The sequence below is a fragment of the Tinamus guttatus genome, unplaced genomic scaffold (assembly GCF_059628265.1).
Source record: "Tinamus guttatus ecotype Peru unplaced genomic scaffold, ASM5962826v1 Tinamus_guttatus_pri_ptg000942l, whole genome shotgun sequence".
NCBI lineage: Eukaryota > Metazoa > Chordata > Aves > Tinamiformes > Tinamidae > Tinamus > Tinamus guttatus.
Window position 1 is genome coordinate 95716 of NW_028289476.1, and position 27658 is coordinate 123373.

General features: G+C 40.3%; 1 protein-coding gene across 1 annotated transcript; it reads right to left on the reverse strand.

Moving 5' to 3' along the window:
- REC114 (REC114 meiotic recombination protein) lies at positions 1-25236 on the reverse strand. Its single transcript, XM_088538190.1, is given in 8 exon segments — positions 1-50; positions 2848-2942; positions 2944-3061; positions 3610-3676; positions 5936-6148; positions 11274-11357; positions 24073-24162; positions 25042-25236. Coding segments are annotated over 8 exon segments (912 nt in total).
- Between the last annotated feature and the right edge of the window lie 2422 nt (positions 25237-27658).

A 27658-nucleotide genomic window follows, 5' to 3' on the forward strand; every position in this document is an offset into this window, starting at 1 on the left:
TCAACCTTCTGTTAGTTTTTTCAATTCCTTCTCCACATCTTCCACAAAAGCTGGGAAATTTTGATCCATGAGACATAAGCGAATAAAAGGCCCCAGCTCTTGTGCACTCCACACAGAATGCCGATACACAAGGGGGAGCTCAGCCTTCGATTTCAGCACAGACTGCAGAAGTAAAAACAAAGGTGTTGTATTAACCTTGTACATAAAAGGTAGTATTACATGTTTTTTGTAACGATTCAGTTGCATCAGATTTTTCCCTTCAGTATTTAATAAAGACGCATCTGCCTTGTTAACACGCTGTTTGAATACTTTCCATCGCACACGGTGTCTCTATGTAACTGCTTTTCTGGTACTTCGGACCACTTCTAATATAGCTTTTATGCAACTTTGAATTCTGGAGCTTGCAGTTATTTAAATTGGAAATGGCATTTTTTTTGGGTAATGGTGACTTTGCCTCATAGTGAATGTGTTCTGTGTAAGGAGAAAAAAAAAATCTTTTATGAAGTGTATGTAATGCTGTTTGAAATAGAGCTCTGGCAGTTCTAGCTTCCACAACCTTAATGGAGCAAGAGCTCTCTTACAGGTAATGTATGGGACTTTTGAAAACAAATGCTTTCATCCCTGTCCAACCACTCTCTTTTGACACTTCCTTAATCCCCCCCATTTTTCTTGTGGTGTTGATAAGAGGAAGAAACGTGTGTGTTATGTCACACTTCAATGTAAAACTAGCAGCAAAGGGAAGATAATCACTGGAAGATTCTTGAGGAAGCCTTAACTACCTTCCATTGGATGTAGGAGATGCTCTTATCCATTGGGATTCATTGGAGAAAGGCACAAATCTAAGGGGCTGGTAACAGCAGCAGCACAGAAAGTGCTTAGGAGTGGCCTCTGACACCTCTGTGAACCAGCTTGACTAAAACTTTATTTTGGCTGGCTACCGATTGTCCCCGCAGGAAGTGACTATATTAGATAAAGAGCAACTCCACTGGTTAAGGGCAACTCCACTGGGCCCTACTCCAGGCAGTGTTGCTGCTCTTTCTAAACTGCATAATTCATAGTATGCATTAATGTCTCTAAGGCTTTGTGTACCAGAATTTTTTTTTCATTATTTAGGCTGCATATTCCCTACAGCCTTCCCTTCCCCCTTGCTCTGTTTACCCCTCTCTGCTGAAGTTGTAAGAGCAGGAGCACCAGTTACGACCAGTGATTTTTGGATACTTTGCATGGGAAAGTAGAAATGAGGGAAGGCTGAAACTGCTCTTGTCTAATGCAGAGGCAGCTAAGGATCATGGTGAATATATGCTCTGTTATTTGGGGGTGGGGGAAACATCTAATCATCGTTACTCTGTATCTTGTTTTAAAGAAAGAACCTCAAAAGTCAATTTTGTCTTTTTTTTTTTTTTTTGATGTATTAATGTGGGAAGTGTAGGGTGGACTAAACCTCTCCATCTGAAGAAGTTAAAATTGTTATAAACTGTTAAATCAGGCCCTAGTTTCCATAGCTTAAACACATAACAGTGTAGAGCAAGTGCCAGATGGCCTGGGCACACTAGCAGTTGGAGCATATCCATGTTTGACTGGGGAAGCAGGGGGGAATAGATCCTAGTATTTTTGCTCATCTTGGTATTGGTTCACAGGGCAGTACTCAAGACCATGACATGAGGAAAAAAATGATAGAGAAAAATGTCTGTTGGATGTGTTCAAAAAAAATCTAGTAAAGAGAATGCTTGAAGTAAAGCTTCTGCTAACATTTAAACAGTGATTGGAGACCTCAAAATGTCTCCTGAGGGGGTGGTAGTAAGGAATTTAAATTCTAAAGCACAAATAAGCCAGGTGAAAGGTTATGTCTCAGAAATAGGGAAATAAACTCCCCCCTGAATGAGCTTGGTTAGTGCAACCTTGTGCACAGGAGATGGGGAAACACCGTCTATGAGCACAGCTGTATTAAGCTGTCTGGAAAGCAGAGAAACAGCGGATGCTGTAGAGAAAAATACTACATCAAGGCATCTCTGAGTGCTGGGGAACTTGGTAGCATTTCCAAGAAGAAATGGATGAATCAGCGTGTGACAGGTCTCTTTATCACAAGCAGGTATCAAGCACCTGCCTTACCCTTGCACGTGACAGTAGGAATTTTTAAAGGCTGAAGTTTTTCTTTTATAATGCAGGTTTTAATTTGCCTTTCCTAGTATTGTCTCTTAAACTAAAGCTTAGTTATGAAAAAAATAGAGTTGCTAAAGGCAAGCTCTGCCTTGTTTGATCACTCTATATTGAATATTGAACCCAGATCTAAACTATGTCCTGGCCAGGAAGGGTATCCAGTGTGTCCTGGGCAACCAATGTCACTAATTCCTTCTGTTCCAGGCACCTGTCCCCTGGTAACATCAGTTCTCAGCGAGGTTTGAATGGCCCTGAGCCTGCCACTCGGGTTGTTGGTAAATCCCCTTGGCTGTTACTGCAGACAAGAAGTGTACTGAACACTGAAATAGAGGTGCAAGAAAACATACTTAGGGTGTTGTCAGACTTAAACTAGCTGTGGGTAGGTAACAGCTACAGCTTAAGTCTGCACTCGACTTAGCTGTGCAGCAGTGCGTAGCTATGGATTTCCTAGCAAACTCTTAACATTGTTCTACTGCATAATCAACTCAGTTACTACTGGGGCAGGAAGGAACTGCCTTATTTGAAATTGCAGATAAAAACTAGAGCTTGTTGCTAGTACTAAAATTAAGTGAATGTTGTTTTTTTCCTGCAAATTATTGTCATACTTCAGCAAAACTGGAACTACTAAGATATGATTCACAGATCTGGATAGCAAAAAAACTGTTGGTAGTTGCAGTAGTGCATGTATACAGCTCTTGTCATGGAGATAAACTTGTAAAACTCTCATGAAACAAAGTGTTTGGTAGGTCTGTTTATCATTAAAAACGTTTGGGAATTTAGAGATATTTGTAATGGGGCACACAGGAATGGGCCCTTAAACCACTGATTAGAAGCATTGACCAGATCATTCTATCCCTAGGAAAAAAGTATAAGAAAGATCCATTGGGAATTTGTAGAAGCAATTAAAACAAATTAGAAGCCATAGAACTATTAGAACACCTTGTTACTGTAAATTCCAGATAATACAGAATAAAATCATATTACTAGCAAACTATTTTTAACACCCTTCTACCCTGGACTTATTGGTGAAACTGGCAGTTGAATTACAGATGCTTTTGCTATGAATCAAGGGTAATTGATATTTTCAGACTTAAGCTGTAACTGCAGGGAACTGCAGAGATAGCTACAGAGTGGAACACTGACAAAATCATTTATTTGGATGATGTGGCATGTGAGTATTTGTTTGCTCTTGGCACAGTTTTGGTTTTTTTTAAGCAAATGTTTGTAGTATGATTTTTTTTTTCCTTCTTTCTAGCTTATTTCCTAGGTCTAGATCATTACATAAGATGCTGTGTTTTTGCTGGCATGGCTGTAAGTGAGCGAGCATTTTTACTGATAGCATCCTGATGCTTACCAAAGCCTTCTGTCAGATTGTTACAGGATACAAGATATTTTGCTCTCTTTCCTGCTAAAGAAATGAAGTTACAGGACCCAAATATGAGATTTTTACCTGTGCTAGCTCTGTTATAGATCTTCTTTCTCCAAAGCTTGTGCATGAATCTGTTAAAGGCTCATCTGTCTGGAAAATATCAAATGCAAATAAAGGCAAGAAGAGTGTGGGTATGTGCAAGAAGGAATAGAAGTTCCAATTTTAGAGGTAACAGGAAGAGAATGTGCTCAGCTACCTTATGTAGCAAAAAGGCTGAAACCTGATTTCACATCTGCTCAGTCTTTACGTTTTAAATACATGAAATAACGAATCTATAGTTAAATTGTCGTGTCCAAGCCAACTAAAGAAAACCTAAAAAATAATGTGTATGCTGATCAGAAACCTGTTTTTTTACTTTAAGGGTCACACCACCAAAAATATAGTTCAGGTTCGCATCTCTGTACTCAGGGCAAGGTTCCGGAGTGAGCATGACTAACAATAGTATGATTGCTTAATGGCATTCTGCCATTACCTTCTTTACCTTCCATTCTTTGTTTTAGCTCATCAGGAAATGAGTAAAGCCCAAAGGAGAGGCAGTTTGCTTCAAGCTGAACCCATAAATCTGACATCAACTGCTGAAGGTTTTCTTTCATGCACCTTCTGGGAAATGGTGTGAGTTAACTTAGCAATGTATTATTCCCCATTTTCTTTACCAGTACTTTTCAGTATTCCAAGATTTGCCTAGAGTGTATCTCAAAAATAAGGTAAATGGAGACTCTGAGATTCCCTGTGTGGACTTGGTGGTCAATATTTTATTATATGCCCCAGAGTTGTCCTCGCTGAGTTAGCTGCAGAGATGTTTTTGAGAACTAGTGATCCTCTGGGTGCCCAAGGGAGTACGTGCTCAAGAGTGGATCACCCTCAGAAACATCATCTGCTTTTTCTAATTCCCTAAGGATTTTGTCTTACAGAGGAGACCATTTTATTGTTACCCTGACATCATTTTAACATGTATCAGGTTAAGCTAGAATTGATGCAACTATTGTATTTATAGATTCTGTGACTGCAAAAGAGAAGTATGCAAACAAAAAAAGAAAGAAAATTCTTAGTTACTTGAATGGCTCTTTTTTTTTTTTTTTTTTTTAATCCTGTGAAATTTAGCTGAAATGTGGCCAGGTGCTTCCCAGCAATCTTAAATAAGGACACTTAGAAAGTGTGGGAACATTTTCCTGGTGATCATTCAGCTCTTATCCTCTGTCCCCTATTCATATTTATTAACCTAAGCAGAAAGCATATATTTAACAAAATCATATTTGCCTATGCTTGGGTGTTGGGGAGTGTCTCTTGCATGTTGCTCTCTTGTTATTTCTTCAGCAGTAATGCCTTCCTGTGCTTGCCTGAGCCCCTGTACCAGTTGTTTGTTTCCTTCATTTTCAGGCTCCCCAGCTGAGAAGCTTAAACCCCAGCTTTTTCCACCTTCTTTTCCCCCCTCATTTCATACACATCCTGCTATAATCCTATAATAATGCAAACTGTGTATATCAACCTTTGTTATGACTCACCTTTTTGAGGCTACAGAGAAGGTAAGTGATTGATGTTATAATAGGCTTGAGGAGCTTGAAGAACTTTTGAGCGTTATGCTGTTGACCTTTCTATCAGGGACACTGAGAACACAGGAAGCTTAAAATCAGCTTCAATAGCTTCTTCTTAGATAACTCCAGCCCAATTCGCTACCTATTTTACCCTGCACGTTAACTGAATGTCAGGTTTGGGTTTCCCAAATTTTCCCATCTAGGCTTCCAGGAAGAGTAATAGTAATTCACTTTCCTGAAACATTAAATACAGTTTGCAAGTTAGTTTGCAAGTTATGCATCGCTCTAGTTATTTTTGGCACCCTCTGCACAGTTCAGGTATTGTGCCAAAAAAAAAAAAAAAAAAAAGGAAATCTTCAGACTTCAACCAGAATCTACGAGCTAAGATGCATGAAAAAATAAACAGAGTATTTCCTAGAAAAAAAATGACTTTTTAAATCACAAAAAGCTTCAGTTGTTGTTTTCTTAAAAAAAAAAAAAAAAAAAAAGTCCAGTAAAAGTATTTTTTTCATTAATAATAGGGGGCTGATGATAATAATAGACAACAACAAGAAACTCACAGACCTAAAATAATTTCCCTGGAAAACACTAACTGATTAAGAGCTAAAACAACCTAACAGCAATAATCAGCCAAGGAAACATTATTTTAACTTGCTTTTAGCAGACTTTAGTGATAGCCTGCTTCTCATTTTTCACAGAAGTTTCTAGTAGCTGCAAAAGATCATTTTGCCAAAGGTGCACTAGTATCATTTACGGATCTAACACAAAGCGTTAATTATTTCTGACTGGAAAATCTAATGTGCTCTTGCTTACTTACTGTGTGCAGTATGGACACATTTTGTTCATAGTTCTTCACTTGATTTTCACTGTGAGCCAGCTGATTGAGATTTTGATAGAGCATCTGGCTTTGCTCATCGGTCACTTGAACTGGTACATACTCGGTGAGTTTCTGCACACAGTTAGAGCAGTGTTCCAGCATCTGCTCTTTTGAATCTCCCCCAAACTGGACACGGAACATACGGCATTCATGCTGCTAAAAGCAAAGGGAAATTAATTTATGATTAGTTTTGATTTAATTAGACTTGCATTCATTATCATTAGGAAGAAAGTGAGAGTTTTTGGATCACTGCACCAGCTTAAATATGAGAAACCCCCTTTCCCTGTTGCATCTTTGTCTATTCTAATAGCCAAACCATGAAGAACTGATTCCCATTTCTAAAATAAGTAAAAATAAATCCTCTTGCAATGGCAAGTTAATTTTATCTTTCCTAAACACAAATATTGCAGAGAATTTAAGTTGTTGTTGCTCCAAATGGTATTCTAAAACAAGAAGCCAACTCTGACCAGCTATTGATAATAAAATGAAATGGCAACGAAGTTAGTCACCTTTGGAATTCAAGCTAAAGATAAGGATTTATGTTATTGTTCCAGCCCTTGGAAAGGTTCATACCAAATAAATAAATAAATAAATCAGCTGCAGGTCTACTGCTCTGATAGTGATGCTGTCAGGAATCACTAGTCTGTCTCTATTAGTGTGAGATTCTGACTCTCTGCAGATGCCCTTAACCCTGAAATGTGGCAGGTTCTGTGTATACCTGCAATATAGGCTCATGGAGAACATCTTTTCATTATTTAATAAAATATAGCATTCCTCCAAGTTGTGAAGTAATATTAAAAACTAAACAAAAATACTGGACAGAGTTAACCTCCAATGCAGGTTGTTGTGCTATATAATAACAGAAATTTCTGCAAAGGTTGAGCTCCAGCAAACTGCACAGAAAATGGAGGACTGAAAGGCCTGTAGTGCATCATAAGGTTGTCCTAATGACCAAATGAGAACAAAAAACAAAAAGGGAAAACATAAATGATAGCTAGTAAAATATTTAGTTGCATATGCCCCATCATCACCTTCTACACTCTATGCAAGAATAGTGTTTGACTCTCTGATTTATAGTGCCTTTGATACTAATGTCTATAAGAGATAAAACCTAGGGCGTTTTGTGCTGTGGCTAGCTTCCTGCAATGCTTTCAAATTTTTTAAGGATTAGCACAGAAACTATATGTACATGGAGAGCATTTCAGGGATTCCTCCAGCTACCATTTAGGTTAGAAAGTAGAGAAACCGTATGACCACTGTAATACCACTAAATCCATTTTAAATTGTGAGAATATATTGTAAGCAGGCATTTGGATGCATTGACTTCATTTAAGACGGAGTGGAAAGTCCTTCAAAACTTTGTTCAAGCCTCCAAATGATTGTGATGTTGATTTTATATTTCTTCTGAGGTGCAGCAGAATCCCTTAACACTGTGGTGGGGAGCGGGTTTTATTAACCATTTTATTAACTGAATCTGATTCACCTAAACTAATTACCGCACCAGGTCCATAGTCTTCTCTCCAGTAATGCCCTAGATTGTTAAGCAATCTGACAAAAAAAAGAAAGCAAAAGTATTGCATTTTCAGGCTACAAGAACCTGTGAAATTAACATAGGTTGAGATATTTATTTTTGCATTTCCTAGTGCCACGATCAGGCTAGGTTTATTCTGAAATAACTTTGAGGTGATAACTTTTTATTTGAAAATGGATATTATGCCTCACATGTGTTTATATTTTGCAATTAGCAAAGCGTTCCTCTGAACTACAGTGTTTTGTCTGTATCATCTTTTATAAAGATATAAAACTGTATAATTAGCCGGAGTAAACGGGCCTAGGTACAGTTTTCTGCTAGCCTTGATGTTGCAATTATATATGATTATAATAACCCGGTCTGTACCTCCCACAGGAGTTCCTGGCAGGGAGAATTACTAGAAGAGCTTTGAATACTGGGGATGTTTTTTTTCCTTAATAGTCCGGTGAATGATAGCAGGAGCTAAAACTGGTCTCTAGTAGCTACTAAACAAACTACTTAAAATCTCTTCCAGAATTCCTGTTTCTACCTTAAAAAAGAATTATCTTGTCCAGTCTAAAGAGTTAAACTGAAGGCAGCGTTTTTTTCTGCAACAAAACTTAGAAAGTATCAGGGGAGCAAGGAGAGCTGTTCTCATTTTGAAACAATCTTTGTTTATGAATAACCTGTCAAGTGCTCAGCAGAGCTGAGTAAGTAGCCTCCCAGAGTTTGTTTAAGAACTAAAAAAACTGAGATTTTACATGTAAGTTAGTAAACAAGCAAGTACCATTTAATTATTTGAAGGCTAACCAACCATTTTTCATGAGATTTGAGGGTAGACCAGAACTCCAGACCTCTTTCATTAGCTTCAACACCAGATGCCTTAATCAGACACTACTGTGCCCAGCCTCAGGGCCCAGGAAATGACTGTTTGTTTAGAATCATAGAATCATAGAATCATAGAATGCTTAGGGTTGGAAGGGACCTCTAGAGATCATCTAGTCCAACCCCCCTGCACACGCAGGGACACCTAAAGCACGTGGCACAGGACTGCATCCAAGCGGGTTTTGAAGATCTCCAGAGAAGGAGACTCCACAACCTCTCTGGGCAGCCTGTTCCAGTGCTCTGTCACCCTCACTGTTAAGAAATTTTTCCTTAAGTTCCTATGGAATTTTTGATGTTTCAGTTTCCGGCCATTTCCTCTAGTCCTATCAGTGGCCACCACTGAAAAGATACCATGACCATCCTCTGCACTCCCTCCCTTGAGGTATTTATATACACTGATTAGATCCCCTCTCAGCCTTCTCTTCTCCAGGCTGAACAGGCCCAGCTCCCTCAGCCTCTCCTCATAGGGCAGATGTTCCAGGCCCCTGATCATCCTTGTGGCCCTGCGCTGGACTCTCTCCAGCAGCTCCACATCCCTCTTGTACTGTGGAGCCCAGAACTGGACACAGTACTCCAGATGCGGCCTCACCAGGGCTGAGTAGAGGGGCAGGATCACCTCCCTCGACCTGCTGGAGACGCTCTTCTTAATGCAGCCCAGGATCCCATTGGCCTTTTTGGCCACGAGGGCACACTGCTGCCTCATGGTCAACTTGTCGTCCACCATGACACCCAGGTCTTTCTCCGCAGAGCTGCTCTCCACAAGCTCAGTCCCCAGCCTGTACTGGTGTCTGGGGTTATTCCTCCCCAGGTGCAGGACCTTGCACTTGGCCTTGTTGAACTGCATGAGGTTTTTCACCGCCCAGTTGTCCAGTCTGTCCAGGTCCCTCTGGATGGCAGCACAGCCCTCTGGGGTATCGGCTACTCCTCCCAGTTTGGTATCATCAGCAAACTTGCTGAGGGAGCACTCTGTGCCTTCATCCAGGTCATTGATGAATAAATTGAACAGGACTGGACCAAGGACTGACCCCTGGGGGACCCCACTAGCCACAGGCCTCCAACTAGACTCTGCACCGCTGATCACCACTCTCTGGGCCCTGCCATCCAGCCAGTTCCTAATCCATCTCACTGTCCACTCATCTATCCCACACTTCCGGAGCTTGCCCAGGAGGATGTTGTGAGGGACGGTGTCAAAAGCCTTGGTGAAGTCGAGATAGACGACATCCACCGCTCTCCCCTCGTCTATCCAGCCGGTCATTTCATCATAGAAGGCTATCAGGTTAGTCAGGCAAGATTTTCCCTTGGTGAATCCATGCTGACTACTCTTGAGCACCTTCTTGTCCTCCATGTGCCTGGAGACAACGGCCAGTATGAGCCGTTCCATCACTTTTCCGGGGACGGAGGTGAGGCTGACTGGCCTGTAGTTGCCTGGGTCCTCCTTCTTGCCTTTTTTGAAGACTGGCGTGACATTGGCCTTCTTCCAGTCTTCCGGCACCTCCCCCGTTCTCCAGGATCTTTCAAAGATGATGGAGAGCGGCTTAGCTATGGCATCTGCCAGCTCCCGCAGCACTCTGGGGTGCATCCCATCAGGGCCCATGGATTTGTGGGTATCGAGGTTCCTTAGGTGCTCTCTGACCCAATCTTCCTCTACCCAGGGCAAGTCTTCCTCTCCACCCGCTTCTTCTCTTGCCTCTAGGGCCTGGGGCTCTAAAGGGCTGCCCTTGGTAAACACCGAAGCAAAGAAGGCATTGAGCAACTCTGCTTTTTCTGTGTTATTTGTAACCAAGGTGCCCATCCCGTCCTCCAGCGGACCCACGTTCTCCCTGATCTTCCTTTTGCTGTTAATGTATTTGAAGAATTTTTTTTTGTTATTTTTAACGTCCCTTGCCAGCTTGCCTTCCAGACGTGCCTTAGCTTTCCTTGTCGCATCTCTGCACTCCCTGACTACGTTCCTGTATTTCTCCCAGGGGGCCTGTCCTTTTTTCCACATTCTGTATACCGCTGCCTTCTGCTTGAGCATTGCCACAAGCTCCCGGCTCATCCACGCAGGTCGCCTGCCCCCTCTGCCTCCCTTCCTACACACAGGGATGCACTGCTGCTGGGCGTGGAGGAAGTGCCGCTTGAAAACTAACCAGCTCTCTTGGGCCCCCCTGCCTTCTAGAGCACTAGCCCATGGGATTCTACCGAGGAGGTCTCTGAAGAGGCTAAAGTTGGCCCTCCTGAAGTCCATCGTTGCAAGGCTACTTACAGCCCTGCCTCCTCCTCGTTGAATCCTGAACTCCACCAACTCATGGTCACTGCAGCCGAGGCTACCCCCCACCTTAACATCTCCTACTAGGCCCTCCCTATTTGATAGCACGAGGTCCAGTAGCCCACCTCTCCTCGTCGGCTCCTCCACAACCTGCGTCAAAAAGTTATCGTCGATGCTCTGCAGGAAATAGATAGTTTAGATATTCAGTTGGCCAGAGCAAGGTGCCAGAATGGAAATACCATTTCTCTGAGATGTAACCCTGATGGCAAGTGTGAGAAACAGGAGGAATACATACAAAATTAACCTATTTTTCACACATTCTCAAGCAAAGAAATGTTTAAATTTAATCAGCAGTGTAGGAGATGTTGTATATGCAGTTCAAAATGATTGATAAGCAGCATCTAAATGTAAGCCACAAGAATGAATCTCAATTTTTTTACTGGTTGGCAGTGTGGCTGTCAGCATACGGGCCCGTTTTCAGGTTTTATACATTCAGATGAGCAAATTCTAAATAAAAATCAGACCAGATATTTTAGTTGCTTACTCTTAGAAAGTAGTCCCAATGACTCAAACAGTAGGAACTCTCTACAGAACCGTCATGACTATTAGGAATAATTAGAAGCAACTCTTCTGACCTTTGACTTTGCCCCAAACAGCAAGCAGTCTGCTCTTCTTACTATTTTCAACCACTTGTGGGAATCAATTAATGAAAAGCCTTCCTGAAATGAAGCAGAAAGCAATCTATTTGAACACCGAATATGCAACACTCAGAAGTAAATGCTCAAGTTATCTTACAAAATTTAATTACTCATAGAGCTCATTTACATCTGTATGTGTATCTTGCATAGCTGTGGGAGTTATTCTGCTGTATTAAACATACCAAGATTCCCTATGACCTCCCACCATGCGGCCCAAGGAGTCTCCTGGGGCCCCCAGTGCAGAGGCACATGTCACTGTGAATTCCAGACCACTGTGATATAGCTTCCTTTGCTAAGGAGCCAGCCAGCAGTATTTACCACATACTTCAAAAGAGCTGGTACTTAAGATGTCAGAAATAACCAACAACTACAAATTTAAATTTTATTTTTCAGTAAACCTGAAAAATTTACTATCTGTAAACCTAATAGAAAAGTATATGGAAAGCATAAAATTGACTTATTTCTTTACCACACTCTGAATTAAATTAGAATCTATAGCTCCAGCAACAGCACTGTATCAGCGTACATATTACTTTCCATATATATTTCAGTATGTATATATTAAGTGTCCTTGATATGCATAATAAAACAGTTGCAATGGAGAGTTTTAAATTCTCCTCCTGTATCCCATGAAGTTACTTAGGAGAGCAGCAGAGGGCAGGCAAACCTGGAGAATGGGACAGCAACTATCTAAGACCTAGACAGGCCTTTTCTTCAGGCAGAATTCAGGTAAACAAGCAGCAGCTTTTATAACTGGATAAGGATATTTTTGTATTTCAGTTGTGTTACCTGGTAGTCTTTTCAAACAAGACCGACCACTTAGTGTTCTGTAAAAACATCCCAGGAATCTGAAAACATCACATAAACATTGCAGGGCAATGGACTAAGTTATTGCACAGACTGCCACATAGTCATTATTTGTCAAAGTTGAAGGCTGGAGAGAATTTCCTTGTCTGCTTTCTTTCTTTTATCTGAACAAATAATGCTTTTCAGCTGCTGTGACTTTTCACAAAAATTCACAAATGAGGCAAATCCTGAACCACCAGATTGCATTTCTGCCAGAATCAATATCCGTCCTGCTTTGGTCCAGGCTAGGAAGATGCCTGCCATTCTGCTTTGGTACGAGGAGTCACTGCAATAAGACACTGCCCTTTTAATGTGCCAACACTGGCTCTACAGCCTCACACAGCAGCTGCATGTGGACCTTCACTGAACTGGGCTTTTGAGAGGCATGTCTAAGAAACCTTGATGGCTGGAACTGAAGGCAAACTGGCTCAAGGACTCATTGCTGAGCACATATTTACTGTTACGGACTCCAGAATGGGAAGAACATGCAAGCATCAGTCTCAAAAGATTTAAGGTGAGAGGAAGAAAACTTTCCTGTGCACTGTTTTTGGAAAAGCCCTGACAGCAGGTTAGGCAGGGCAGTCACTTGGCAGCACTGAGTGCACTCAAAATGCTGCAAGGCAGGAATTGCTGAGGTGTGAAAGGCCTCAAGGTCAGAAGAATAAGATGACCTCACTTCATGATGGAAGGAAAGTGCCAGGCCATCCTCTATGCTTACAGGAGTTATTTAAAGGAACGTGGATCTTAATAGACATCCTCACTGGAAGAGAACATCTTGTTTGCTAAGTCAGTACTCCACAGTCACAATACACAATGCAATTAGATTGCTGAAACAGTGTCCACCACACTAAAGGCACCCTCCTTCCCTATAAACACAAAATCCTCTCCAATCTAGGGTCACTCTCTTGAAGACAAACCAGTAAAGCAGCAATAACTCCAGAAAACAAAGCAGCAGAAACTACAAATAGGATAGGTCCAGAAACAATTCCCAAACCAAATCAGGATAAGTGCCAGCAAGCTAGCAGCCACAAATATAACACTGTAATGCAAATAGAGTTTACAATAAGTTTTGTCACAACTCAGCTGCAAATTCAGAAAGGCTGTAGCTCCCATATTGCTGCAGGAGATTTTTTTATACTTACTTTCACTTTTCAGCTCTCAAAGAGTCATATAGCACATGTAGCTCCCAACCGTGTACAATATCTCCCTGACCAAATGCACTGAAAACTGAAAAAGCCTCAGGAGAATTCAGCATCTTATTAAAATTGCCCAGCAGACATTGGTAATGTGTCATGATGAGCCATACTAAGAAGAGTAAAATAAGAGTGTAAGTAACACAAGAAGCATAGAGTGGCATATGTTTCATGGCATGTAGACTGAGGTGCTAGTTTAGGTAGCCAATCCACAGCAAGGCTCATGCTGTCATATACTTTTTCACCAGAGTAATGAGTTTGAATAGCAGTAGTACATCCTCCAGGCTAAAATTTCACCTCTGGCTCAGTTCAAACTAGGAGGTCTGAATTAAGGGAAGGAAATTGGGGACTTAACACTACAGTTGTTGGGAAGGAAAAAAACTGAAGAGATGCTTGTGCATAGCATGGCAGTACTTCACCTGCTGTCAACAGCACCTACAGCTATTACCACCGGTGTGATGGCTTAGTACATGGTTGCACAAAGTACAAAAAGGCAAATTTAATTTGTGTGCACTGGAAGTTATTTAAAGGTATACTTAACAAGCACATCCATCTACAGCAATTAGCAGTCAGTGCTATGTTCATTGTTGATGTAAAGGAGCCAAGCAAGGAAAATGGAGTTGAAATTACATTAGTAAGGTACAGCCTACAGTGCATTCAAGATGGACAACTGGTTGCAGAAAAGGCAGCAGAAGAGCTTGAATGGGGCAGGAGGTAGATTCTCTAACCAGAACAGAGAGAAAGACAAGATATTTAATACTGGAATTTATAAAGAAAAAAAAAAGAGAGAAAAAAAACCCCAAAACAGAAAACACACACACCTGTGCCTTCCAGGGTTTATAAAAGTGAGCTGGAGAGTAAACACTATCACTATTTAGAATTCACTAGGGCAAGTGAGTTTGTTTTGTATTTCTTTCAAAAAAGAAAAAAAAAAAAAAACACAACGTGAGGTGAATTCCATCTCAGCACAAGGCCTTGATTTCCCTAATTTCAAGTAGTAAACATTGAGCAACTATTTTTAATTAGATGAGATTGATGGGAATATCCATATCTCCTCCAAACAAACAGGCCAGTTCAAAAACACTTGCCCTGGGCAGGCACCCAGGTTGAGCACTGGGCAACCAACCTAGAAAGTCATTTGTGTTGCACTACAAGCACTGCCTGCTACTGGAAACTCCCCCTTCGCCCTTCCTCTCCCGCTGCTTCCCCTGCCAGCTCCCCAAAAAATGTTGGTGAAGCAAATCCAATATCCCATTCTTTTACTAGGCCACTTTCAGTAACTTGTGGCATGCTAGAGCTTGCTCTGTCCATTTCAAGTACTGCTTTTGATACACACCAACTATGTTTATTTAAAATAGCTGTGCTCTTAAGTTTACTTTTATAGTATTTTTCCTTTCATTCAGAGACATAGAAAAATGTTTTCTCTTTAAAATACTCTTTTCAAAGAGATCATGAATAGCAGGTAACATTTAATTTTCCTACTAACTACTTCACTGACATTTCCCAGATTGCCATTCTTTTATACCTCCTTTCTCTAAGGTGAAGCAAATTGGAAAAAGAAACAAAAAAAAATTTTGATTTTTTACTTACATACTTTAATTATTCACTTCCAATAGCAGAATTTAATTAACTAAAATTTAACTTTGACTTTAATTAGCTAACTGAAGAACAAAGCACAAAGTATTTCCTTTATTCTTGCACCCCTGGTTGATTCCATATTGCCAGGCAGAAATAAATAGAAACCTAAGAATAGCTAACCCAAAAGGGAATGCCTCAGTGTAATACTCGAGCAATACAATAGAGCTCTTCTGCTGGAGAAAAAAAAAAAAAAAAAAAAGCTATCTGGAAAGTTATGGACAAACTCAGGTCTACAGAACTACTCAGACTGAACTCTGTCATTAAACTGTTTACAACATTAAGTGACACTCCAATCAAGATCTTCTAGATTTTCTCAGTTTTAAAAAGCAAATAAGCCTGATTTAGCACAATATTAAGAAACTCCATTCTGTTCCTCATGGCTTTTTGTGTATTACCTCAACCTGCAAAGACTATATTTGGGGCTGCTTGAGATAGGGCAACATAACAATGGTATCTATTTCATTCTTAGTAAGAGAATTATGAATCAGCATATGAAGTTAAATAAGCAAATTCAGGGCAACCAGGAGGAAGACCACTACGAATCTGTCCCCTGCTCCATTATTCAAAAGCTAGAGAATTAGAAGATCTCTGCCAGCATCCAAGAAGCATGGGACACATTCCGGAAACCAGATGACAACATTATAGTTCAAACAAACAAAGAGACAAGAACAAGGATAGCCGTGGTTACTGCACACAACATCCATATCTGCGTAACGTGGGCTTTGAGCCCAGACTTGGGCTTTGCTGAGCAGTATCGGGAAAGAGAAAGGAGGAGCAGTAGTGTAACAATAATGAGGAATATAGAGAGAATGCTAACATGAAACTGGTCAGGAAAAGACCCCAAATGTTTATGATCTGGATATATAAAAGGGAGCTTTTTTTTTTTTTCTCTAAGAACATTAGCATTCAATCTTGCACATACTCCTCATCTCATTTTCCAGGGTAATAGTTGCAATAACGTCACATTAAAGCAAAACAATTTTCTGTTTTTTTCTAATAAAAACATTAAGCCTCTCATGATCCTAGAGAGAAATAAAGTGGAGTTAGGGAACATTTCCCTACCATATTCTGGAACCAGGACAAGTCATAACCAAGCTGATCTAGCTTTATACCTGTCTGGTCCATCACTTATTGGAAAATACTTTTGTTCTGCCTTTATATTTCTGCATTCATGAAGGTATTGAATAATGAGGCCCAGGTATGTATTGCCTACTATTACTAATACTTCTATCAGATTATTTAGCAACCTCAAATGAGATGCTAAACAACATGTGAACAGAGAAAACATTATTTATTCTATGTTTTACCGCAAGGTAGTTAGGCAAACTTAACTGCAAGGCAAAGCATTTTCTTAAATATATATTACTCTAATATTTTGTATAGCAGACAGCTATTCTGGATTCACACTCTTTCAGCATACATGCTTTTAAATGAAACTAAACTGTGTATAGACAGTAAGTTAAAACAAAATGCTTGATTTCTTTATATCACAAGCAGGATATACTCTGCCTACTTAAATTATAAACAATATCCAAAAAAAAAACCAAAACCCAAAACACCAAATGCATTCTTCCCTTTTTAGCTACCACTTATAATACACTGATGAAGGGCAAACATAGCAGTTCACCATTCAGAATGGATGTATGCCTTGTATAATGAATTAAAGATTCGATTGGGTGTCACACAGACTGGGAATGCACGTTCATAGGAAATGAGTTCAGAGTGAGATCAAAGGAACTTTACTGTGTTAATAATTAATACTCCAGTGTCTTTCAGGCAGGATATCTATGGCAGCTAACTGAAGTAAGATGGCAAAAGAGAGACAGTCAAAGCCTCATTATCACAGCAGAGAGGTTGAGGGCAGGATTTTCATCAACATCCAACCTATGTAATCAGTGCTCTCTATCACTGGATAGAGACTAAATAGAGTAAAGTATTTTTGAAAACATTTGCTCATCTGTGATACTTCCCAGTTTCTCCTCCTCTGCCTTTTTTGTGCTTGACATTGAAAATAAAGTAGCATAGAAGAGGCCCAAGACTCAATGGATATGTGACAAGTTTCTACTTATTCCTTAAGTTTATCTCTTCCTGAGTATTGATGAAGTCAGATCCCTAGGGGAAAAAAAAAAAAAAAATTCTTCTGACCAGCTGCATGAGGAAAAAAAGTGTCATTTTAGGCCTGTATCAATAACATTCTGAGATAGATTTTCTACCTTTCCAGTCAGGCATTCCATAACTTGCTTGAGCAGGGGGGCTACACTAGATGATGTCTAGAGGTCCCTTCCAACCTTAACCATTCTGTGACCATTCTGTGCTAACCATGAGGTTAAATGCAACTGCAGAAGTTACAGAAAGAAAATGAGCTAAAGGACTAAATTACTAGGGAACCAGCTGCAGAAGTTGTAAAGCCCTTACTATGAAAACCCAGCTACTGCATTTCAGTATTCCCAGTGATGGTGCACCCATGATGGTGCAGTCATCACACAGTCCCCAAACCCTTTGCCTACCCATGAAATCCTCTGCAATTTTGGCAGCGCACATGCAGCTCCAAGATATTTCGTATTCCCACCCAAACCCACAGATATTTTTTCCATGCACCCAAACTCTCAATTGTACCTTAAACACCTTGTCCTTGAGTGAATTCCTGCTTTAGCATCTCACTACTTACATAACTGCAAAAGCTCTGAACACAGGCAATAAACGTGAGTTTGCTCCTGCAGCTAAAGCTACACCTGACATTTGCAGTCAATAGAGACCCAGAAAAAAGGAACAACATCTCACACAGGCTACCAATGGAGCCCTGCTAAAAGGCAAGCTGTGCCCACAGCCCTCCATCAGGATGTACTCTGATCCCACAGACACCTGCAGAAAAGACTGAAAACTCCAAGTGTGCCAGCACCAAGACACCCTCTCAGTGTCATATTGTAGAAGTAACCAAAGTACTGCCGCATGGCTATGCAGCACGTAGAGGCGCCCAGGACACAGAATTTTGGGTACCTGCAGCTAGAGATCAGGTTTCTAAAAAGAGTTTCCCGACAACTACAGTCCTGCAATGGAATGGACAGCAAAGATAAGCTCCTAGCTGAGAGCAAACCTTCAAATTTCATAATTGACACTTAATAATATATATATATACACACATATATACAAAAAATACTTTATAAGACAATGAAAACTGATCAGAGCCCAGTGAACAGGATATTGATATATTATCAATAGAGAGAGTGTATTGCAAAGGTAGAGGGAGAAGGGACTGCAGACCTATTGATGACACTGTTAACTCAATGTACTCTACTATAGAGCAGGGAGATACAGTGAAGGCATGCACTTCTTAAGCTGTTTGAACTTCTGTGATTAGAGGACCTATGAAACATGTTTGCTAGCACTTGTTTGGTTACAGCTTAGAGCCTTTCTGGAGGTATATAAGGACCTGAGCAATCTTTACCAGGTAACACTTTACTGTAGGCACTCTAAACTTTGCAGGACTAAACCCTAAGACACCCCAATTTCTTCTTTAAATGTCTATATTTCATGCATCCTTCCCTAGATCAATATCATATGCTAAACTTAAACCACAGGGTAAACATATTTCATAAATGCATATCATAAGTCTCTAAAAAGTGCCCAAGTTTTAGGCACTGCAAAGACAGCATGAAGAACATAGATGTTTCTGCTGAATGCTTGCCAAATTAGCAAGGTTAGAATCTACTGTATCCCCTAACACTACTAGCTTATTAGAAGTGATGAGGGGACCAGGAGGGCACTAAGGACATTTAGTCTACACTCCAAAAGTTCAGGTCACAAATCAATTACTCTGGATTAATTTCATCCCATTTAATAGGACTGCTTCGCAATTTTAATTTGTTTAATTTGTAGGATACCAAGAATTCCAGCATCAGAATTAATTGCATCTAATAAAAAGCCAAAATATAATTTTCATGATGTGCTGATTTGAAAGGAAGGAAAGAAGACAAAGTAAGAGCTGTGTGTATGGTACACAGAACATGATGCATCCTCACAGCATGGCCAGGAATGGCCAGATATGCCATCGAGATGTCCCTGTTGAAATCCTATCATCCACAGCATGGAAGAATGAGATTTCACATAACAAGATAAGCAATCTGGCAGCCACATTACAGCAAAAACATGTGCTAAAAATGTTATGCAAATTGATTCCAAATTAAGAACTTTTTATTTAAAAAAAAAAAAAAAAAAAAAAAGGAAAAAGCACTTTCATTTGCATTACACATAAAGGATTTTAATGTTCCAATCCTTAAAGCTCCATTTACCCTCCGCTTCACTCTATCTGACATCACAAGAAGCAGATTGTATTTTTAAAGGAAAACAGTTGTTTCCTTATTAAGACAATTTCAAATAAGTCTCTGGCACTTCCATTAAAACAAGTTTAAAACAATCTTGGAGGTATACCCATTCCCAAGTTTACCCATCAAAATAAACTGTTGGTTTTCTTTGCGCGACTGATGGAAACACCAAAGTTACACACAATTATTTGTTACAGTACCATGGAATTAAACTTTAATAATCAATTCTGAAGTATTCTCAAATACTATAATCAATTGTGTCAAAGCTATAGCACCTCACCACACATCACCATACCAAGCACAAGGTTCTATACTAATCTGACTGATTTAAAATAAGCGCTGAGGCTGAATTCTTTCTGGCAAGAAAGCAGTCTTGCAAATTCCATTAGCCAAAAAGTTGCTAGAAAGGAATTCATCAAATACCCTACCATTTTAACACTCATTAAAATATTCTATAGTCTACTGAATATATTTTTAAAAAATTGATTAGTATGTGTGAAGATATATTGCTACTTTCAAAGTATTAGAGATGGATCATAAAAGAGCCATAGACTCAACTCACTTGGCTCTACATAGCTACAATTCTCTAGCTGCGTAAAATAAAAGGTTTCCTACACTCCTGCTTTACAGATTCTCTCCTTTTAATTTTCTTATGCATGTCCACTGTAGAGAAAGCCTTTTGGTATAGAGTTAGAAACGCCTAAATATTTTTCCTAGAATGGAAGGGATTAATCCAACCATCAATTAAATACAGATTTTATATTTATGAATATGTCTTTCACTTCACTTGTGTGCATATGGAGATGTAGAGAAAGCTGAGTGTTACTGAAAGGTAGACGCTAAACAAGAGCCCTCACTGAGTAAACAACTCGCACAAAAGCTATCTCCTCTTGTTTTCACATTGACTACAGCATATGCTCTAGGGAATAATTTTTGTATTTTAGTACATAAATCAACACTGGCTATGAAAATGTTTCAGAGAAGAATCACTAAGAGAGCAAACATTTGGAGCTATCACTAGAATGTTCGCCAACAGAGATCAGTTTTGCAGAAAATTAACAAATAAAGCTGATGAGTACCAAGTTTAGGCAAGCACTACTTCTGTTAATGCTAACATTTACAACACAAAAATAAAGAGAAAAGTCTGAAGTTCAGAGATTTATGTGATTTGTATATTTTGCTGGACTTTTAAAAAAGCATCCAGCCATAATATTATCAGCTGAAAGCAGAACTTGCAGGCAGTTAAAAGGGTTCTTTTTAGCTTTTGTAAAATACATACACCACTAAAGAACAGACATTCTCAATTTTATCTTTTTAAAGAAAATAGAAGGTACAAAACAAGATAGTCTGAATCCACTAATGCACTGATATAACTATATTCCATGCCAATTTTAAACCAGAAGAGATAAGAATAGCTCATTGTGCAATATTGTTCATTTTTAAGTGTCCAATTAATAAAATTTCTTTGTTAGGGATGTTAGATGACATTTTTGTGCGTTTCAGGGGGGTTTCTGTTTTTAAACTTCTTGCTCAGAATAGTTCAAAATAAAACCTCAGGGGAGAGGGAGGCTTCTGCTCTTCTCTTACTACTACAAAATGTTATTGCAAAAAATAATATTATTTGGCAAATCCACCATTTAATGATTTTCTAAATTTAGTTACCAGTTCAGTTCATTCTTGGATTACATTTTATTACCCATCCACAGAAATTTTAGAAAAATAAAATATAGTTACTCAGTTGAAAAGGAAATGGTCCTTGTGACAACAGAGTAACTGTCCACTGCTGAACTTCTTCATTTTTCTTTCAAATGGCTGTCTGTAACTGGTGGCTAAGATACTGACCTTGAGGGAAAATTTGCTGGTGTCAGATTGCAATTTATTTATTTACATATTGGTGATTGCTTGATATTCTCCCATGAGAAAAACATTACTTTTCTAAAAAGGTTCTATAATCTTAAAAAATGGGTTATTTTTCTATCAATAGCAACTGTCTCAGGAAAATCAAACCAGGCAGGAAATTCTGAGGAGCAGTGCTTGGGAGATATATATATATGTATATATATATTTATTTATATATATATATATATATATACGCACACACACACGCATATTATTTAATACATTAAGACCAAGTCTTATGTCATTCAAAACATTAGCATGGTAGCCCTTGACTTAAATCACACCCTCACAGTAAACCAAGCCTAACTAGACCAACCATGCTTAAACCAAGGAACATAATTCCCAGAAAATCCTTTCTATCATTCTTTAATATCTGTAAACTGCAAAATGTCTTCACGGTACGCTATGAAGAGAATAATGTCACCTATGATTTGTTTTTCTCCAGGGTTCTGCAGACAATGGAAGTCCCATGAAATTCATGCATGAGCCCCCCAGACAGTACGGAACAGGGCTATGTATGGATCTTGTGCCTCACTGTCTTCCTCTGCAGCTGTATAAGGCACAAAGCAACAGAGTTGGTATCCAGCCTCCTCAAAACCAGGAGCCTATTGTACATCAAAGGGTCTGTAAAGAAGGGATTGGAAGATAGATCAAAAGACTGAACTTCAACAATTTAAAAGATGTAGTTACTACATAGCAAGAAATAGTTTTGTAAGTACATCAGAGGGAATTCCACTGCAAGCGAGTAAGGCAGCAGACGGCTGCTGGAGAACACTTTGGCATTTAAAAGGAGAGACTCAGAGGCCCATGCCAGCAAGAACGAATGAAGCACGCAGCAAGAACATCAGTTGAATCACTGCAAGTGCAGAACTCTATCAGACTTGGAGCATTCCCTCTGGAGCAGAAACCTGTGCATTTCACATTATCCTTTGTGAAAAAACATCCATTGCAATGAACACCCAGCGAGAAGATTTGGTCTGTGACAATTGCAAAGACTATATGAGCTTGGCTGTGCCACGCCTGCTTAAATATTGTAACCAGTTTCTGACAACTCCCAGGAGCAGGAGACCACAGAGAGACAGAACCAGTGAAATTAGCTACTTCTATAGTCTGGTTATTTCTGCAGCAATAACATAAATTGCCCAATAATTAAACTTTTTTGTTATATGCCATCTGGACAGGGAGATTGCAAGATTTCATCTATTGCCTTAGAGTGTTTCGCTACGTTAGTGATGCACCATCTCATATCCCACATGTCTCTAGAGTTCATCTGAGACATTACTGAGCTCAAATTCAGTGTTTTGCTATTTACCTGGAGAAATTAAAAACAAACAAACAACACTCTTTGATATCTAGTTACTATTCTCTTGCAGATGCTTAAACACTTTATTTAACCTACCATCTTACTATGTTTGGAGCATAATTTGTCATAGTCAACATAAAATCCCAGTATTAAAAAAGAGACATATTTTAAGACTTCCATGACATGTCTTCTAGGCCTTACCTAGTACCTGCCACTCTTAATATAGTGATAGCCAAATGTGAATATCCATTTTAACTAACATGCCATCATTACTGCCAGCTCTTTCATAAAACGTTTTATAAACGCATGCTGACTTGTGGTCTAACTATGAATTTCTCATTTAGGCATTCAGAACCTGAATTCTTTTACTTCCCATTATACAACTGGAGGAAATGAGCAATCTGCCCAAAGGCAGGAAAACTGTAGCAGAAAAGCTACTTCAAAGGATTACTACATCCTTAATATGGATGTTTACTTCTTATCAGATGAATCACACCCTATGCATTATGCTGACATAGGATCAGATTATGTCCTAGTCTCAAACCTAAACCAGAACCGGACCAAGAAAAAACTGCCAAAGTCTCCTTCTGTCTTAATCCCGTTTTCACCTAGGCTTGGAAGACGTATGTACAAAGACCTTTTAAGGTGCAAAGGAAAATATAATTTATAGCGTTGTATGTATTTAAATCTACAGCACACACTCTTACAGATTCTGTGTAGATTTTTTTCTATCTTAAGAGTGCAGTATTTTGCAATAGCTTATAACAGCTTTCTACTATTTATCAGACATTTCCTATATCTTATCATCACTGTGTATCTATGATAGGCACGGAACACAAGTGATCCCACTTTCCAGCACAGGCCTTTTTCTATCACAAGGCATAGTGCAATCTCAGCATCAAACCAATTTCTTCAAAATGGAGTTTCTGTTGACCTCTTTGGCATCATTGTGAAATCTTTGCAATTTAGTACCTGAAACATAAGGCTACAGCAAATCCAGTTAATACAATTTTGAAGTTGCTGTTGTGCCTACAATATTAAAATGACATATCTTAGACCACATAACCCAATATAAAAAGAAACAAAAAAAATAAACCAAATTATAGAAATACAATGCTAACAAGTATTGGCAAAATACTCGTTGGATTATACAGTGAATCTTGCAAGATTTTTTCACATTATAGTTGCATTTTAACCTATTAACAGGATATTTACTCTCTTTGCTGAGGTAGAAGAATCACGTGAAAAAATAAAAACAAAAGCATGTTTCAACATCAGCAGCACCAATCTTAATTCTACATTTTTAGAGCCATAGAAAAAACATTGTACTTCAGTATGAAATATTCAGATTATTCTAACAAACATACAGAACACAGAGGAAAAAACACCACAGGAAGTTTTCCATGAGCAAAATAAAGCTGCCCGTTTCCTTTCACCGGAGAGAACGTGAAGCTAAAAAGGGAAAAGGAGTCAAGACTGATGCTTGGATAAATGCATGGAGAAATGTTCTTTACATAGGAGGAAGAAAAACTTACCAATACTGCTCGCCCTTGGGAAATAAAGAAATGTCCAGACACAACAATGGTGACGATAAGATAGCCTGATTCTTCGTTTGACTCAAAAACCTTTTAAAACAAAGACCAAAAAAAACCCACATATATATAGCCTTATAAATGCACGTTTACAATGTTCAGAATTCACGTATTCCATTTCTGGTGTAAAACAAATTGTTTTAACTGGAGGTGCCTGAAATCAAACATACAGAATTACTTCTCAGAAAGGCAAATTGCCCTCCAATCCCAAATAAAGCAGGCACGTTCAAGTAGTTCTTATAAATTACAACTCCATATAAGAGTTCAGCTTCTTAAATCTAAGCAACCATATGAACTCTTCCAACTTAAGCCATAGATTTCAGCCATTTTTAATATCACAAGTCACTCCTAAAGAAGGAAGAAAATGGGCTACTACAACATAATTGAAGTGGTTGTTAGTAATTCATGAAGCAGAATCTCTTGGCTCCTGCATTTATTTCATATTTGCAGCCTGAATTGCAGCACAGAGCTAGCCCAGCCACCTCTACACAAGCTAGTTCAGAAGAAGGAAGATGCCTAGTATTTTCACAGATTATTCTACATTGATTTATCTACACTGTTTCACATCCAGCTTTATTGTAGCTTTAAAAAGTGTGGGTGACAGCTAGAAACCCACCAGCAATCCCACAATATCGGGTGCTAAGATCCAGGGACCGAGGCTATATAAGGCGCTAGACAATTTAATGAGCGTATGAGACTAAATAACAGTGTTGGGCAGCCAGGATTTATTTTTTTTTTTTTAAAAAAGGCACGTGCACAGCCCTCCTGCGGCCAGTTAGGGCAGAGACACCCACACACCGCTCTAGGGCAGGAAAACGGGAAAACTCAGCTGGACGGGAAGGGCCGTCAGGGGCCACCACAGGGAGAGGCGGCCATTGGGAAGCGGCCCTTAGCCTGCCCTCTCCGCCCCACCTTCCATGAGGTGCCTCTTTGCTCCTCGTCGTCGCCGTCCGATGGCGGTAAGAAGCGGCCGTAGCGCTTCAGGGGCCACGTTGTGGCGCTGCCAAGGAGAGAAGTAGTGTCGCTGCCGCCTGTGCGGCTGTTACCACGGGCAAACAGATGCCCCGGCTCCGAGCTGCGGTCCGGACACCCCGCACCCGCCGCCATCTCCGCGCCGAGGCGGCAACCCGGCCTCACGGGGAGCTGTCAATCAAGGTTTGGGCGGGAAGAGGGAGCCAATCGGCGGCAAGAGAAAGGGCGCCCGGGGAGCCGCTCACCAATCAGCGGGCGAGAGCGGCGCGAGAGTGGCGCGAGAGCCAATCCGGCTGCGCGCCGGGGTTCGCGCCCTTGTTCCTCAGGTGGCGGCGGCGCAGCCGTTTTTCAGCTCCGCAGCGTGTGGGGCCGCGCTTGGCCGCGGCGCCTCCTCTCGAGGCCGCCCTTGCCCGAAGGCACCGCGGCTCCGGTGTCCCTCTTCTGCCTTCTTATGGTGGTGTTCGAGGGCGCGGATGGGGCGGGAAATGCGGGCCGAGAGGCAGGCGCGATGCTATTTCTTGGAGCTGAGGAAGAGTGCTTATGGCTGTGTGTTGGGGGAGCTGCCTGGGGTGCCCATCTTGGTGAAACACCTGAGAAAGTTGGCGGTGGTGTCAAAATCTGCACGTCCTCGGCATCTCTGCGCAGGTGAACTAGCTCTGTATCCTGCAGAAAAGCTGTCCTAAGTTCCAGGGTGCCATTTGGGTTGTTGGTGCAGCAAGATGCTGTGTTTCCCTCAGTGCTCTGCTGTTTTGCAGTTTCTTCTGGATAGTGACTGTAAAGCACTTTGGAAAATCTGAATGGGCAGTATGTTAAATTAAAAAAAAAATACTTTTTGATTGCTCTGGTGTGTTGCCTGTCATTAGCCAAGCCAGGCTTGCATAGCTGGATAACAGATAGAAATCACACTTTTCTCTCCCTGCTTTGCTTCCTTTCTTATCACTATTATATAATCTTCAGAGCAACCTACATTTTCTCTAGAAAAAGAGTGATGGTGAGATGACTCATAATAAGGCTGCTGTTATGTATTCCATTAATAGTATGTGCCTTGGCTCATTAGCGATAAGAGCACATGTGTTGGCTAGCCAGGATCACTGGAGTGGGCACAAAAGAGCCTCTGGTCGTTCATAAAGATGTGAATGAGGGTTTGTACTAATTTGAGCTGACTTAAGGATGCCTGGTCACCATTAGCCCTTGTCAAACTACTCCTGCATTTGCATACTTGAGCCTGTCATGCCGTTAGCATTAATCCCAGGTCTGAACATTGCTTGTCACCAGCAGCACGTATGTGATCAAGAAGGGGCTTGGCTAAACAGTCACACTTGTAAATTAGATGAAACAGCAAAATTTATGCTAGCTTTTTTTGCTTTCCATCATCTTTATTATGGTTTGCCCTTATGCAGCTGTCATAGATCCTATGATGAACTACTACCTCTCATGATACAAAGTTTCTAGGTGAAGGATTGGCTCCTTGGTTATTTTTTAACAGTTTGAACCATTTCTGTATGCTAACGCGTGTTTTTGTTACATGGCCATTGTGTTTTTCATCCAGTGTTACAAGCTTGAAAGTCAGGTTATCTATTTGATGAACCTTTTCCATAATAAGCAACTTTATAGTGTTTCAAAAGGGTGAGCGGAATGCTCAAGTTTCTGTATTCATCAATAAGGGGGTTTCTCCACAGTTTGGCTGAAGAGCAGGACAAAGGGAGGGGAGACTGAGTGGAGCCATGACAAAAAGAGCCATCTGCAACGAGATGGGGGCCTTTACAAAGGAGAGAAATAGGGCAATTCCCCCACATTCTTCAACAAGGGGGACAAAGGAGTTGCTGAGCTCAGGTGAGAACAGATGGCGGGAGGCCGGAGTTCGGTGTAGGCGGCCGGGAAGGCCGTAACTTCTGAGTACCTTGGCCAATGGGGAAAAGGAGAGGGCGTCCCTCGGTCGGGAAATTAGGATAAAAGGGGGGCTGCGTCCCCCAGCAATTTGAGAGACCCCCACAGGGATATGCCCGGTGGACTCTCCCTTTATTCGAATAAAGTTTTAGGACTCCTGTGTCTCCTTTTTGGACATTCAGTTCTTGACAGCGAGATTTTCCGCACAGGGGGGAGGTGGTGGAAATCTGATTTTTGCCAATAAGGAAGCAGGCAGAAAGTAATTAAATGTCTTGACAAGATCGTTGAGAAAAATCAGTGTTGAAACAGGAAATACAGAGTGGGTGTCCTAGGCACCATTTGCTTTCTCTAATTGCTGCTTCCACAAGAGGAACTTGGAACTCGCCTGTCAACTTAGGGACTTTCTTGGAAACCACAAAAAAAGATAGCATAAATGCCAGAAAAAGAGATTTTGAGTATAATTCAACTGAATTTGTTATGGAAAATGGTTTATTTGCAGCATCTAGTGTTTGGTTTTTGCAAAAATGTTTTCTAACAAACATGCTCCTGCAGGAGAAAACAAAGCCAAGCTTTTAACCAAAGTAAGCTAACACTGTCTGATCCTCCCATCAAATCCTTTTTTTTTTTTTTTTTTTTTTTTTTTTAAAAAAAAAGCCTATTTTGAAATGGC